This window comes from Hyperoodon ampullatus (assembly GCF_949752795.1).
Source record: "Hyperoodon ampullatus genome assembly, chromosome: 3".
Lineage (NCBI taxonomy): Eukaryota > Metazoa > Chordata > Mammalia > Artiodactyla > Ziphiidae > Hyperoodon > Hyperoodon ampullatus.
In genome coordinates, this window is record NC_136916.1 from 63747974 (window position 1) to 63765049 (window position 17076).

Below are 17076 nucleotides of genomic sequence, written 5' to 3' on the forward strand. Positions count from 1 at the left end.
AATTTATTTATTTTATTTATTTATTTTTGGCTGTGTTGGGTCTTTGTTGCTGCACGTGGGCTTTCTCTAGTTGCGGCGAGCAGGGGCTACTCTTTGTTGCAGTGCACAGGCTTCTTGTTGCGGTGGCTTCTCTTGTTGCAGAGCACGGGCTCTAGGTGCATGGGCTTCGGTAGTTGTAGCATGCGGGCTCAGTAGTTATGGCTTGCGGGCTCTAGAGCACAGGCTCTGTAGTTGTGGCACATGGACTTAGTTGCTCCATGGCATGTGGGATCTTGCCGGACCAGGGCACGAACCTGTGTCCCCTGCATCGGCAGGCGGACTCTCAACCACTGCGCCACCAGGGAAGCCCCAACATGCTTGTCTTAAAGATGCTTTTAGAATGTCTGTATGTGTATAACTGAGTCACTTTGCTGTACAGTAGAGATTGGCACAACATTGTAAATCAACTATACTTCGATAAAAAAAATTAAAGGTGCTTTTCGGTTATTTTATTATTATCTCTAATTCTTGGGGTGCAAGTTCTTCTTGTGTCATGTTACTCTCCCCTTTGATGGTTTGTTTCCTCTTGCAGTGGTTTGTTTTTGTTTTTCAGTGTAATCCTATTTTGAGTTGGGATTTGTTTCCATGGGAGTCCCATGTGTTTTGGATTATGGAAGCATTCCTAAGGGAGCTTTGTTTTCTCCCCTGCTGGGGCCCTACAAGTTTAGCTGGTTGTCATTGGTTTGGGGTATGAATTTGGAGTTTACATTTGTACCTGGTGAGAGCCTGGGTTTCCATTTCTTATGGACCCTCTTTTTCCATGTGGACCCTAGCAGATGGCAATGTTCATCACTTCTTCTCCAGGTTGGTGGGCAGTTTTTTAGGCCCTAGTTCACGGGAGGGTGGAAGCGTAGTCCTTCCTAGCCTCTGGCTTTATGCATTTATCTCAGCTCTGGTTCCTGGCATGCAGGAGGCCTGCAGCCTGGACTCTTCTCCCATAGGGGTGATTAAATCCCCAGTCCTCAGCCCTCAGCTGTTAAAAACTATATCTAGGTCCCTTTTCCCTTGAGCCCTTCAGCTTCGGTGCCTGCTCACTGCTCCCTGATTCCTTCCTTTTTGTTTCTGGCACTGTGGGCTCTTGGTTTCAAGCTTAGCTATGTGTGTAAGGGGTGTGGAGTATTAAATTTTATCTAGCATGTCTAGTGAGGTTTTCTTTGGAGACGGGGAGGTGGTAGAGTTGGTCCACATCAGACTATCCTCGCTCATGATTCTGTTTGCTATTTTGGTTTTTTGCTGGTTTGTTTTTGATTTTTAATAGCTTGGACTTTTTTTTTATCTCTCCTGTGCTGGGTATTTGCCTTATTTCAATGAGTTGTGTGAAGTAAGCCCTGATATTATCCCCCCTTTACATGTTTGTTTTATTTTACAGATGATGAAAGAAGGGTGAAATGGGCTGCTTTTGGTCTCAGAGTTGGGAAGCTGGGCTATGAACACAGGTGGTCCGACTTCTGCCTCCATGCCTCTCCTCTTCCTATTCCAGAGAGAGCAGGGCAAGGATAATCTTTCCTCAGTGGTTTCATTACTCTAAAAGTAACTTTATCTTTTCTGATTTTCCAAGTAATTCAGACTCATTTTAGAGAATATAAAAATTTGTAAAGAAGAAAATATAATCACCACAACCATATAACTTAGGTATAAATGTAAACATTTTCTTCTATTTCCTTTGTGTTTTGTTTTAAATGCCTATTACAGACATTTTTTTTTTGGTTTTATTTTTGTGCCCAACCTTTATTACCTAACAGCCCATGAGCAATTTTTATAAAGTGTTTATTATTTTAAAGTGTTATTTTAAAATAGTTTAATTTTTAAAAAACATATTACCAAAGTTATATTGACTCATAATTTAAGTACAGAAATGTGTAAAGTAAACGTCGGCCTTACTTTCCACAGATCATTGTTGTTAACAGTTTGGCCTATACCTTTTCAGAGCTTTTTCTCTTCACAAATACATTTGCTTGTTTTTAACAACTTACTTTTTTATTCGGGAGTTTTACAACTTTTTTACTCAGTATTATGACTGTACTTTGATGCATGTTTATAAAGATTTATTTATTAATGTTTTTATAATCATATCTCAAAATTATATAAGTAATGTAAATAGATGCTCATGAAAAATTGAAACAATATAGGAAAATACAGAGTGAAAACTTATAGTTTTAAAACATATTGTAGTGTTCTGTTGCCTACTCTTCTCCCTCCCATCCCAGAGGAGGCCACAGTTAGGCATGAATCAGCTTCTGTGGCTGTTTCTGTATATTTACCTATTTAATGTGTAGTCACAGAATGTGTGAGAGTCTGTGTGTTTAGTATAAATACAAACTATCTTTGTAGATGCCGTTTGACCCTTTGCCCTTCTGTCTGTATTTCTGTGGTAGGATAGATTATTCTAGAAGTTGAATTTGCTGTATCAGAGGGTATATGTATATTACTATCTTTTCATATGTTTATTTGCCTTTTGTATTTGCTCTGTGACTTACCCTGCTTTTAGCCTTTGCCTATTTTTCTTTCTTTTTTTAACTCTGAAAAGCACATGAGATTTATTCTAACAAATTTTTAAGTGTATAATTCACATTATTAACGGTAAGCATAATGTTGTACAGCAGATCTTTAGAACTTTTCCATTTTGCATGACTGAAACTTATTATACCCATTGAACAGCAGCTTCCCATTTCCCATCCTTCTCCCCTCAGCCCCTGGCAACCACCATTATACTTACTGCTTCAATGAGTTTAACTACTTTAGATACTTCATATAAATGGGAGTGGCTTATTTCACTTTATTTACATTTATTTAAATTTTTATTGACATGTTTACATTATTTAGCATAATGCCCTCCAGGTTCATCCATGTTATCACATATTGCAGAATGTCCTTTTTTGTGACTGAATAATATTCCATAGTGTGTATAAACCACATTTTCTTTATCCATTCATCCATTGATGGACACTTAGGTTGATTCTATATCTTGATTATTGTGAACGGTGCTGCAATGAGCATGAGAGTACAGATATCTCTTCAAGATCCTGACTCCAGTTCTTTTGATTAAATACCCAGAAGTGAATATTGCTGTATCATATGGTAGTTCTATTTTTAATTTTTTCAGAAATCTCTATACTCTTTCCCACCAACAGTGTACAAGGATTCCAGTTTCTCCACATCCTCTTCAATACTTGTTAATTTCTGGCTTTTTGTTTGTTTGTTTTTTATAATGGCCATCCTAGCAGATGCAAGGTGATATCTTGTGCTTTCAATTTGCATTTCCCTGATGATTAGTGATGTTAAGCATCTTTTCATATACATATTGGCTATTTGTCTTCTTTGGACAAATATCTATTCAAGTCTTTTGCCCACTTTTTAATTGGGTTATTGGTTTTTTGCTGTCAAGTTGTAGGAGTTCCTTATATCTTTTGGATATTAATCCCTTATCAGATGTATGGTTTGCAGATATTTTATCCCACTCTCTAGGTTTCCTTTTCACTCTATCTCCTTTATCTCCTTTACTGTGCAAAAACTCTTTACTTTGATGTAGTCCCATTTGTCTATTTTTGCTTTTGTTGGCTGTACTTTTGGTGTCATATCTAAGAGATCATTACCAAAACTAATGTCATGAAGCTTTCATCCTATATTTTCTTCCAGGAGCTTTACAGTTTCAGGTTTTACGTTTAAGTCTTTAATCTTTTTTTTTTTTTTTCTTAAGATTTTTTTATGTGGACCATTTTTAAAAGTTTTTATTGAATTTGTTACAATATTGCTTCTGTTTTATATGTTGGTTTTTTGGCTGTGAGGCATGTGGGATCTTAGCTCCCCGACCAGGGATGAAAGCCACACCCCATGCATTGGAAGGCAAGGTCTTAACCACTGGACTGCCAGGAAAGTCCCAAGTCTTTAATCATTTTGACTTGATTTTTTAATGTGTGGTGTAAAATAGGATCCATTTTCATTCTTTGCATGTGGATATCCAGTCTTCCCAACACCATTTGTTGAAGAGACTGTCATTTCCCCATTGTGTATTTTTGGCATCCTGTCGAAGATCAGTTGACTGTATGTACGTGGGTTTATTGCTGGGCTCTGTATGCTGTTCCATTGGTCTATTTTTCTGTCTTTATGCTAGTACCATACTGTTTTGATTACTGTAGCTTTGTAATATGTTTTGAAACCAGGAAGTGTGAGGCCTCAGATTTGTTCATCTTTCTCAAGATTGTTTTAGCTATTGGGGGTCCTTTATGGTTCCATAAGAATTTTAGAATTGTTTTTTCTCTTTCTGTTAAGAAGTGCCCTTGGGATTTTGATAGGGATTGCATTGAATCTATAGATCACTTTTGGGTAGCATGGACATTCTAACAATATTCAGTTCTTCCAATCCATGAACACAGGATGTCTTTCCATTTATCTGTATCTTCTTTGTTTTCTTTCAGTAATGTTTTGTAGTTTTCAGTGTACAAATCTTTCATTTCCTAAGTTAGATTTATTCCTAGGTATTTTGTTCTATTTGATTCTATTGTAAATGGGATTGTTTTTCCTAATCTCCTTCTCAGGTTGTTTGTTGTTAATGTACAGAAACAAAACTGATTTTTGTATGTTGATTTTGTATCCTATAACTTTCTGGAATTCGTTTATTAGATCTAACAGTTTGTGTGTATGTTGTGTGTGTGTAATCTTTAGAGTTTTCTACATATAAGTGCATGTCATCTGCCAACAGAGGTAATTTTATTTTTTCCTTTCCAGTTTGGATGCCTTTTTACTTCTTTTTTTGCCTAATTGCTCTAGCTAGGGCTTCCAGTACTATGTTGAATAGAAGTGGTAAGAGTAGGCATCCTTGCCTTGTTCCAGTTCTTAGAGGAAGCGCTTTTAGTTTTTCACCATTGAGTATGATGTTAGCTGAAGACTTTTCATATATGGCCTTTAAAATGTTGAGGCCATGCATTCTTTTCCTAGTTTGTTGAGTATTTTTATCATGGAAGACTGTTAAATTTTGTCAGATTCTTTTTCTGCATCTATTGAGATAATCGTGATTTTTATCCTTTGTTCTGTTAATGTGGTATAGCACATTGATTGATTTTGGTATGTTGTATCATCCTTGCATCCTAGGGATCAATCCTGCTTGGTCATGGTATATGATCCTTTTAATGTGCTCTCAAATGTGGTTTGCTAATAGTTTATTAAGGATTTTACATCTGTATTCATCAGGTAGTTTTCTTGTAGTGGCATTTTTTGGCTTTGGTATCAGGGTAGTGCTGGCCTCATAAAATAAGTTTAGAAGTATTCCCTCCTCTTCAATTTTTGGGAAGAGTTTGGGAAGGATTGGTGTTTTAATTCTTTAAATGTTTGGTAGAATTTACTTGTGAAGCCATCTGTTCTAGGGCTTTTCTTTGTTGTGGGGTTTTTGATTACTGATTCAGTCTCCTTACTAGTTATAGGTCTCTTCCGATTTTCTGTTTCTTCATGATTCGGTCTTGGTAGGTTGTAAGTTTCTGAGAATTATCCATTTCTTCTAGACTATCCAGTTTGCTTGCATATAATTGTTCACAGTAGTCTCTTATAATCCTTTTTATTTCTGTGGCATTGTTGTAATGTTTCCTCTTTCATTTCTGAATTTGTCTTCTCTTTTTTTTTTAGTTTAGCTAAAGGTTTGTCAATTTTGTTCATCTTTTCAAAAAACCAACTGTTAGTTTCGTTGATGTTTTTCTGTTCTCTGTTTTGTTTATTTCTGCTCTAATCTTTATTATTTCCTTCCTTCTGCTAACTTTGGGCTTAGTTTGTTCTTCTTTTTCTAGTTCCTTGAAGTATAGTTAGATTGTTTATTTGACATCTTTCTTGTTTTTTAATGTAGACTTTTATTACTACTATAAACTTCCCTCCTAATACTGCTTTTGCTGCATTCCATGAGTTTTGGTATGTTGTGTTTTTGTTGCCTTTACCCGGCTTTCTATTGTTATCTTTTTCTTATTGATATGTAGTAGCTCTTTTGCATAGATCCTTGTCTTTGTGTTTCAAGTATTTTTCGCACTTGTTGGTCTTTCAGCTTGATTGTAGTTCTTTCATCAGGTAGTTTAAATTTTTGATGTTGCTAAATCTATTGATTTTTTCCCTTGATGGTTTCTGTCATACTTAAAAAGGCCCTCCCATCCCCAATATTATAAAATATATATAGTTATTATTTTATGGTTGTATTTTTTATATGTAGATATTAACTCCATCTTGAATTAATGGGAAGGATGTGAAGTAGGGATCAAACTCTTTTTTTTTTTTTTTTTTTTTTTGTGGTACGCGGGCCTCTCACTGTTGTGGCCTCTCCCGTTGCGGAACACAGTCTCCGGACGCGCAGGCTCAGCGGCCATGGCTCACAGGCCCAGCCGCTCCGCAGCATGTGGGATCTTCCCGGACTGGGGCACGAACCCGTGTCCCCTGCATCGGCAGGCGGACTCTCAACCACTGCACCACAAGGGAAGCCCCAAACTCTTTTAAAAGGCAGTGTTAAATGGCTGCACAGTGTTCTGTCATGTGGATAGCACCTTAATGTGTTGCCTGTGCCCTTATTGTCACACCTTTAGGCTATTGTAATTTTTTGCTATTAAAAATACAATCGTACTATATTTCTAGTTGCTTCTTTCAGGTAGATTCATAGAACAGAATTACAAGATCAGGAGGAGACTAAGAAAGTAAGGCAGTTACAAGCAGGGACTTGAAGGTGCACTGCCTGCATTTGATTCTCAACTTGACACTCTTGGATCACTTTGCAGCCTTCTTCAAGTCACTTCCTTGTGTCTTCCTTGTTCCTTGGTTTTCTCATCTGAAAAATGAGGGTAATAATAGTACCCACCTCAGAGCATTGTGCTGAGGTTTTAACTGTTTAATGCACGTAAAACATGGGATAGGTCCTGGCATGTGGTAAGTATTCAATTATTATTGGTTGTTGCTGCTATTGTTGTTTTTATTGTGATGGGTATTTTAAGGCAAGTGACTTTCAGAAAAGGTCATGGTATTTTAATATTTCCCTATGGGAATATAGGAGATCCCATTGCCCCAATCCTTGTTATCATTGAATATTGTCATTTTTTTAAAGCTTTTCTAATTTTACGTATGAATAACGGGCTCCTTCTTTGCCAGCCTGGGAGAGGGGGTGCACTCTCCTCTGTGTATCCTTTTGAACCTCAAAATTAAACTGTTTTCTTTAGGAAATGGCTTATATTGCCTTCTAGATCCCTTTTATGGAGTTGTATTTTAGAACTTGAAGTCCACCTGCTTTTCAGTATGTGATTTTTTTTCCCCCCAGAATTCATCAGTTAGCCCACAGCAGTTCTCCTAAGTTCATTCCTGTGGCTTGTTCTTCAGGTACTGATATTTATTTGAGCCCCTACCATCTGCCAGGCCCTGTGCCAGGTGCACAAGCCTCACAGAGGAGTAAGTTACTGTCTCTGTATGAGAGAGACTTAGCCTGGGCGAGGCAGCGGGCAGCACAGGGGCAGCTGGCCTCAAAGTTGGAATGTGTATACCGTAGTGCTGTCCCCCAGGGTGTGGGGCCGTGAGGTTGGGAGAAGCCCTAGGAGATGCTCTCAAAGTTGTAAACGGGGCTGACTTGAAACACAAAGTGCACCTGTGTGTTCTGCCTGAGGAGACCTTCTCTGTGGAATCCCACACTTGAAAAATTTTTTTTACTTTATAAAATAATTCATCATAGCATTTTTTAAAAAGGTGTTCTTCCGGGCTTCCCTAGTGGCGCAGTGGTTGAGAGTCCACCTGCCAATGCAGGGGACACGGGTTCGTGCCCCGGTCCGGGAAGATCCCACATGCCGCAGAGCGGCTGGGCCCGTGAGCCATGGCCGCTGAGCTTGCGTGTCCGGAGCCTGTGCTCCGCAACGGGAGAGGCCACAACAGTGAGAGGCCCGCGTACCACAAAAAAAAAAAAAAAAAGTGTTCTTCCTATACATTTAAAATATGTAGTTTGAAGAAAAAAGTTTGATGACACTTTTCTGAAGCACCAACTTCGGGCAGGTTTCTTGACTTCTCCTGTTCTCAGACGAAGGTCAGATGAGGTGTTCTCCCACTCAGCTCAGCTCTGGCTGAGCTGAGCTCTCCAGCTCTGGCTTTCTGAGCTCTGTGGTGTGAAGTGATGTCAGCAACCATTATGGACGTTCAGGTGGTAGGTAGTTCACGGGCTGGAATAAGCAGTGCTGCCAGCTCGAATTCTGCAGAGAAAAGGATCTGGGACTTTCCTCTGTGGCGCTCAGACAGACTTGGCTGGGCCACTTCACTCTTTGGCATAGAGGTGTCCTCATCACCAACAGTGCATTTTAGCTTTTCTTCCTCCTTTTGTAGAAACACCCCATTTCTGGGCAGTCTTCTTGATTATTGCATAGAGTGATTATATGCCTAGATGGAAAGGTAGGACTGCCACCCTCTCTCCCCTCCCCCACCCTTCCTCCTTTCTACTGCTTAATCAGAAAAGTGTCCCTTGGCTCTTTCCAAGCCACCGAGTCTGAATTGATCTTTGTTGCTTGTAAGAGGTGGGGAGGCACTTTCTGGTTCCTGCTAAAGTTACCTGACAGCGGAAGGTGTGCATCTGATAATTATAACTCTAGTGCTTCCAAGGCCTGAGCGATTGAGCTAAGAGCAGTAATCCTGATCTTATCAGGAGGGTTTTTGTAGTCCAACAGTGTTGCTTATAACAGTATCTGTTTTACTTCCTGGGGCTCCCCTCTCCTTTTAGGATTCTCCTATAATCCTGCCCATTACCCCCTTGTGCATGTCTCATTACCTCCTGGGATCAGTTAAAACTGGGGGGAGGGCAGAGATGTTTTTCTTTTCTTCCTCCTGAGATCTGGGAATTGGACTTTTAACATTACAACATCATCAACCCGTCCAGTAGTAGGATAGTCACAAGTGTGGTATAGATAATACCTACAGAGCCACAGGTGTAGCCAAAGAAAAGTTAGTTTATGTGTTGCTTATTAAAAAAATAATAACAATACTAACAACAGCACTATTCAGCCCGAATACTTTTGTTACACTTCGTATTTCAAAGTTATTAACTGATATCCATGAACCTTGGGATCAGCCCTTTGAAGTCTAGTGATTTAGCTAATGACTACTTTGAGGTTCAAGTCCCAGGAATTTGCCCAGATCCGAACCTTGGGTGGGATTCAGAATCTATTAGATTATAGAGGGTAGACGGAAAGGAAACACATGAATGTTTGTGTCTTCAGAGAACACTCAAGAATCTCTATAAAAGTTGTGGTGTATGTGATGGTGTTCTAAGGATGGGGCAGTTTCTGAGAGGTTTCAGAATATGGGGAGCTCAAGTGAAGAGTTAGTAGCTTAGCCTCTGCGCTTTAAACCTGAAGGAAGGGGTTAACGCTTGCCTTGGGGAGGAGTGAGGAATGGGAACTAAAATTGCTTTGGACATCTGAGCTGTGCTTTAATAAGATATTCCAGGTGGTCAAGGAGTAATCCTAAAATAGCCTAGATACTTAATTGCTTTTAAAGTCAGGCGCTCCTGTCTCTGGGGAGGTACAGCTCTAAGGAATGCAGTACTGGCTCCTAAGATCTTAGAGGCGTGGTCTGGTTGGGCTTTTTTTTCAAATCCCAGTAAAAAAAAACCCAAGGTACGTTTCTTGGGTCAGGAGATGCTGGTTAAATGTCTCTCTTCTCACTGGAAGTTTGGCAGTAAGCCTTTGGCCCTTGCTGCTGCCAGTTGCCATAACCTGGCGTCCTCCAGGGCTGTGGGATTGTTCTTGTCACCCCCGATGCAACCCCGGAGACAGTGGTCTATTTTCATTAGTGCTCAAAGACCTCCTGCTTGATCCCCTGCCCAGCGTCTCTCCATTTTCATCAGAACATACCTTTCTCACGATAAGATTCAGATTCATCCTTCTCTTTCTCTTTCATCCCCTCAGTCTAGATCCGGTTGATTCTCTGACTTGACTGCTTCTTAAGACAGTCATTTCTCCCTGGTTCTACTGCTTTCCCCACCCCCAACCCAGATTATCAGCGTGGGCTACTGCATAGCTGGCCAGCCCCAGTTCTGGCTTTCCCTCTCAAATCTTCCATACCGTTTACAAAAGTAATATGTTAACGTTGTAAATCATTACTGAGGAGCATTAAAAATATATTTAATTAAATGAAGAGTCATATTGCTCTCTTATATTGTGATTGTGTCAGTTCACTAAATTATTCTGTAATTTCAGTGCAGTCCAAATTTTCTTTGTTGCGGGGGGTGGGGAGGAAGCAAGTGATGGGTCTTGACAAATGATTCAGACGTTAATCTAGAAAAAATAAACAGTTTTTTAAATTGTCTCTCTCTCCCTCTCCATTAGACTGTAACTTCCAAGAAGTCAGAGGTTCTTATCTGTCTTGTTCTTTTTCCCTCAGAACCTTTCTCAGTATCTAGTATATCCTAGTGATCAGATGTTTGTATGTGAATGAATGTAATGAAAAAATTGAAAAGTGAAAATCCCCCATGATTCCAATCCAATTAGGTGCCTATATACATTTGTATGTGTATATTATATATTTTCCAACAAAAATGGGTCATTAAAATCATCTAAAACACTGATTTAATCATTTATTTTTCTGTTCAGAAAACATCCACCGCCTCCCCCCTCTTCACAGTTCAGAGTTTAAATTTCCTCCTGGTATTCAAGGCATTTCACAGCCCGTTTCCACGTTAACTATTCAGACTTGCATCCTCCCTGCCAAAACATGCCTTGTTTATCCCCCACTCCATGCTCATTGAGACTGTAAATCTCTCAGCCCATTCTTCCAGGCCAGCTTCATCTCCACCTCTGAGCCGCCTCCTTTCTTCCACCTCCTGGGCACTTTGTGTTTTGGTACTTTGACTTGCTCTATCTGTTAAATGCTGTGTGTGTTCAGCTTGTTTTTCCAACTCTGTGGTAAAACTCCTGGTGGTGGGAACCACTTTTTGCGAGGAGTGGGTAATTCTTCTCAGCAGCTTGCACAATGCTCTAACTGGGGTGGGTTCTCAGGAAATCAGCGTTGAATGAATTTGTCCTAGGCTCTTTGCTTCTCAGGACAGAAAGGGCCCCTAGGGGCCCTCTCATCCAGCCCTATCTCATGTTGGAATCCACACCATGACATCCCAGACAGATGGTCATCTAGGGACAGGAAGCTGCCCACCTCCTGCGAAGTCCCACTCCATTATTGGGCAGTTCTGATTGTTAGAAGTCTTTCTTCTAATCGACCTGAAATCTTCTCCCTGTTAACTTTTGCTCAGTGACTCTAGTTCTGCCCTCTGGGGCTTTAGAGAAAAAAGGAAAAGGGGAAAAAAAAAAAAAGACAACCCTGCTTCCTCTTCCACAAGGCAGCCTTTTAGATTTTCAAGGATAGTGACTACATTTCCCCTTCCAGGGTTGAGGTGTTGAGGAAGCACTATTTAAATTTTGAGTAGCAGTCAGATTAGACTTTGATTTGTTGTTTTTTCAAGGCCTTTTATTTGCATGCTGGCCGTGCTAGGTGCCATATTCTTCTAGTCCCCTCAGAGGCATAACCCACTTGTCTGTCTGTCTGTCTCTCTGTCTCTCTTCTGAAAGGAATGGGGGGGCTCCTCTTAGCCAGAATGTTCTGTTTTGGAGGTAGTGGTAAAAGGTTAGCAGGGTTTTTTTTGGTTTTTTTTTTTTGCGGCACGCGGGCCTCTCACTGTTGTGGCCTCTCCCGTTGCGGAGCACAGGCTCCGGACACGCAGGCTCAGCGGCCATGGCTCATGGGCCCAGCCGCTTCGCAGCATGTGGGATCTTCCCGGACCGGGGCACGAACCCGTGTCCCCTGCATCGGCAGGCAGACTCTGAACCACTACGCCACCAGGGAAGCCCAAAGGTTAGCAGTTCTTATTCCAATACCCCCAGTAGCCCCAGATGAAGCCAGTGAGAAAAATCAAGGAGCAAAAGAATCTCCCATTGATAGAGCCGCCCAAGGCCAAGACTTGGCATTTGTAGACATTCTGTGTACAGAGGACATTATTCTTCTTTTCCTCCCTTTCTCCCTTCCTGATGTCCCCACCCAGAACACTCTACTGTTCTTTCCACCCACGAGGCAGGGTGGTGTAACAGAGAGCCAGGCAGACCTGGGTTTTAACGCTGACGCTACCATTTGGGAGCTCTGAGACTGTAGGAAAGGTAACTAACCTACTCTTTGAGCCATTGTTTTCCCATCTCCAAATAAGCACCTCTACATTGTAGAATTAAGGGAGAAAATGCTTGGTAAGCTCCCAGTCTAGTCTTTGTTACACAGAAGATGCACAAACACTAGCTTCCTGTTCTGCTTTCTTCTTTCCCCAGCCTTCTTTCACTACCAATTTTGAGAGATTTACAGGCAAAACACCCGGTGGCCTCCCTGGGGAAAATGAGCTGAATGTGGGTATGCTAGCCAAAGCTAGCCTTGGGTGGGTATTTGGGAACAAACTGTCAGTTTCCTGTGAGCTCCTGGTGAGATCAAAGCCGTTAAAGCGAGCTCTCAAGTAGGAGAGGCTGAGAAGGTCGTAAATGGCAGTGAGCGGCCGCTCTGGCTACTGTTGATCCCACACATTTCTCGGCTGTTGAATGCTGCTGCCTGCTGCCCACAGGGAACAAAGCCTCTTCCCCCGGCTGGTGGACTTGCATGTGGCGACCCTTCAACTGAAACGCTTTTCTCGGGGACCCCTCTTGATCTCTAAACTGTTGAGTGGGGTGCGTTTTCCCCACACTTGCTTCTACCACTCCCTCCTTTCCTCCACCACTACAGTCTCAATCAGGCACATTCTACATTCAAGAAATTCAATCATTTCTGAGCTGATAACTTTCTAGCAGGCACACCCACACCCCGCTGATAGGCCAAGAAACCTGCACATAAACTTGAAGTGCATAAGTGAGCTGTGTTTTACAGCAGTTGATCAGAGTTAAGAACCAAGAAAATAACTGCTGAAGCCTGTAATCCTCCCAATGAAAGGAGGAGGGGAAGATAGGAGTTGTGGGGTTGGAGGTCCCATGGGGGAGCCCATCCCTGTCTCTGAGCAGATGTGTCAGTGCTTTTTGTGTGCTGGGGGCTGGGGATACCCTGACAGGATGCTTACAGACTGGGGACACAAGCAGGGGCACAATAACCAGAACATGAGGTGACACAGCCCAGAGGAGAAAGACACTGGTGGGCAGAGAGGCTGCACGGAGGAAACAGCATTCCAGCTAGACGGTGAAGGGTGGGCAGGGCTTAGGAATTACTCTCACCTCAGCCAGAAAATCCTGTGAATCAGGGTTGAAGTTTAATTGCCTCAAAACAAAGTAATGCAGAGAGAGTGGACATTTCCCCATCCAGCCCATCTGAATGTTTTAAATTGTATAATGGCCCAATTTTGCCTTGGACAAAAGAAAACACCTCCACCCCTGGGCAGCTCTTTTCCTGTGTTTTCTTTAAATAGTAGCTGACACTCCTATCTGTGTAATGGGTCAAACAGTGGGATTGCTCAAAGAATGTAGTGTCCTATTTCCGTCCTGTTCTGACAAGTCTGTCTCCCTGTCCTCTGTGGTCACCGACCTAGTGCGTGTCAAGCTAAAATCCCGTCTCTAAGCAGATTTTGAATCTGAGTGGTTCTTACTTAGTGGGCCGTGGCTAGTGCACGGTCTGACCATCCCATTGCTCGGACTCTGCTGAGATTTGGGCAGAGCTGGTGAAAGCCACGGGGCCACAACGACCCCCATCCCCATCCTACAAGGCATTCTCCTCCGTTCCGGAGCTGAGCCCTCACACTCGGGTGTTTATTTTCACAAGTAGTCATACCCGTGGTGGCACTGGCACTGGCGTGCTTGTTTTTACACTCCCTTACTGCTGTGGAAAGCCCTGTCTGAGATTCTAGGCTGTGGATTCCATCCTCCCCACCCAACTGAGTGTTAAATAGTTTTTGAGTGAGCATTCAGAGTGCCTAGAAGTTACTGTGATTAGCAGAAAACTGTGTTTTCATCCCTCTTGGTGACGGGTAAAGAATCCTCCTGTGAACAGAATCAGCTTCAGATCTCCAGCTAGAGAGTTGGGAATTGAGCTGCCACAGTAAACAGCTGACATAACAGAAGCAGCAATGATCCCCCATTAAATGTCTTTCAGCTGATAGGGGCCCCAGGGATAATTGACTTTCCAGCAGGAATTACTGGCTCAAACAAAATCACTGGGCATTAGGGTGACCTACTGCAGCCTTTGAAAGGGGACTGTAACTCTGTCTGGTTTTGCTGAGCTGACAGGCATAATTCATCTTGATTATTCATTGTGCTAGTTGCCAGCAGATGACACCAGATTTCTGTTGACTGTAATTACAATGTGGGGGTGGGTTTTAGCTTTTTTTTTTTTTTTTTTTTTTAAATAGTGTTCCTCCTGCTTGGTTGTTGGCTTCCCTGAGCTGAAGGTGCTATAGGAAGATTTCTACAGCATCTGCCTGGGGAGATGATGTGTGCACAGTCAGATAGCATTTCCTGAGCACTTCCGTACACACGTCTTTTACTAGATAAGCAGGGAAACAATTTGATGTAGCCTGTTTCATGTCAACTGACAGGGTGTCACTTCTTCTTGGTTATACTTACCTCCGTGTGCGCTAAATTGCTGCTCTCAGAAAGTGGGTCTACATCTCAGAGCCCACTTTGAGTAGGGGAAGCAAAGTATGGCCCCAGAATTTAACTGAATAACCTGAATAACCTCCTGCTTTCAGGCAAGCTTTACTAAAGAGAGAGAATGGAATTAGAGCATGCTTTCATTTACTGGCATGATTTTACGAGATCCCTAAGCAATCCAAAGAATGTCCTCCCGAGAAACCTGCCCCCCAACCCCAGATGTCTCTCCCCAGCCACTTACACACCCCAGCCAGCTGGGTGGCACACGTGTGTGCTTGTGCCTATGGGCACCTTTGGTCCTGGAGGAGAAATGAGAGAGTGATGGTCTCAATGTGTCCATTCCCATCCCCATCCCTGGGTCCTCCACTGACAGGTGGGATGAGGTGAACAGGCGACTTCTGCTCTGACATTTCATACTCCCCACTAGCAGGGGGCCTTTTGGACTCTTCTGTATGGTATATATGTCTGTATATTTTTTGAAGAGCTGCTCAGTTGGTTCAAAAAAACAGTTAATGCCTTTTAACAGTGATTATAGTTCATCAGGTATTCACTGGAGCCTTATAAGTGTCAGGCAGTGTGCTGCATGCTAAAGGTACAAAGATGAATAAGACACTGCTCTCAAGGAGGCTACAGTATGTGGGGATGACAAATAATTCCAAAATAATATGTGGAATTCTAAGCTTGAAATGTATACAGAGTGCTTCCAGAGTACTTGTGCAGCTGGGTGTGAAGGGAAGGCTTCCCATAGAAGATGATGCCTGATTTGAGAAATAAGAGTTACCCAACTGAATAAAAGTGGGAAGCAGATTTCAAGAACATAAACAAAAGCATATTTGCCATTTCCTCCTGTTCAGTTGAATGGCGTTGGTTTGACCTAATCAATTGAATTAGGTTTAGGTTTTCATTACTTCTCTAATGAAAATGAACTTCACCCTAGTGGCACAGAGTCTCTGTGCCTTGGGAATAATCTCAGGCCCTGAGGGCCCTTATAATCACTAGGCAGTTCTCATCACTAGAGTTAGGGCTTCTGGTGGTGAGGCTTGGCTGAGAGACCACAAGATCTTTGAGATCTTCGAGATCTTTGTCTTGCTCCCTTTGACCCTTTATCTTCCACTTAGAGTGTTGTGTGGGAGGCCAGGCTAGGTATCCTCACAACATACCATATAATATACAAACACATCATAAAACATACAAACATATGCCATATAGAACCTGCAGGAAAGTGGTACATCTCAGAGTGATGGCTTCCAGAAGATGAGCTAAGGATGAGCAGGTTCTCAGAAACTTGGGCCTTTGTGTCCTCCTTCTCCAGGGTTATCAGGGATAAGTAACACCCACCCCCCTCCAACAAATGGAGATGATTCTTCCACGTGACTCCCTCTGGTTCTGGAACCATAATTGAAAGCATAAAAACAAGATGTCCCTGTTAGGGTGGCAGGGGCAGTTACTCAAGCCGTCAGTCTTTCAGTGTGAGCCAGGAGGGCACAGTTGCTAAGGGTCCTCATCTGCACCCTGAACGATTGCCTTTCCCTCTCTCACTCTCTTCCTACTCCCTTCTGAACGCTGTGCTTTGTTCCCCTTTAGAATGGTGGTTTGGCCTGGAGTGATGATGCGGATGGAGGCCGGGGAAGAGAGATCTCCCGTGATTTTGCCAAGGTCTGTAATGTTTCCTTTGTGATGGCGAAAGGGGCAGTTCTGCAGTGGGTTGTTGTATCTGATCCCCAAGGAATAAGGATAGAAGTGGCCTGTGAGTCACATTTGTAGTCAGTCAGATGGTTGTGTATCACTGGTGTAAGACTTCCTTCATAAGATGGAATTTTTCATTGTGGTGTTTTTTTCTCCCCTGGGGGTTTGGGATTGCAGCTGTATGAACTGGACAGTGATCCAGAAAGGAAAGAGTTCCTGGATGACCTCTTCGTCTTTATGCAGAAGAGAGGTGAGTGTTCAGTCTACTCATCATTTCAATTCACTGAATATTTATTGAGTGCCTACTGTGTGCAGGTCACTGTTAGCCATCCTCCCTGCGGAGTGCCAGCATCTTAGCCCAGGAGGACGGGAGCCATTTACTGCCAGTTGGTCCCATACTTATCAGAATAATTGACAACCAGGTTGAAGGGGACAAAGAGGGCCTGGGTAGAAAATGAATGGAATGATCATCCAGATTTCGTCCTGCTTTATTTTTGTCACTGTTCTGATTGACTGGTCTCTGGAGTCATTTCAAATTCAATTATACTTTTTTCTTAGCCTTATAGCAGTCCTGGACATCACTTAAACTGGTATATGGGGCTTCCTGCTGGTGCATCTAGCTTAACAGAGACTTAGAAGGGCCAGTGAAAAAATAGAGGCCCTTCAGGATTTGTTGGGAGGATCTGAAATGATCCACGAAAAGGAAAAGCTAACTCTTTTTTTCTTATACATTGGCTCTTTGATTTTTGCATTCACTGGCTTGGTTGGGGTG

The 17076-nt window shown here is 42.3% G+C and overlaps 1 protein-coding gene across 2 annotated transcripts in view; it reads left to right on the top strand.

The window, feature by feature from the left end:
• The window catches only part of ARID3B (AT-rich interaction domain 3B), a gene marked incomplete at both ends in the record, with an annotated part of 48645 nt that overhangs the window by 12968 nt on the left and 18601 nt on the right, over positions 1–17076 (top strand). For both annotated transcript variants that reach the window (XM_079701153.1, XM_079701152.1), the window contains 2 exons: positions 16203–16274; positions 16482–16554. In XM_079701153.1, the coding sequence (XP_079557279.1) occupies positions 16203–16274; positions 16482–16554 (145 nt within the window). The remainder of the gene's footprint in view (positions 1–16202; positions 16275–16481; positions 16555–17076) is intronic.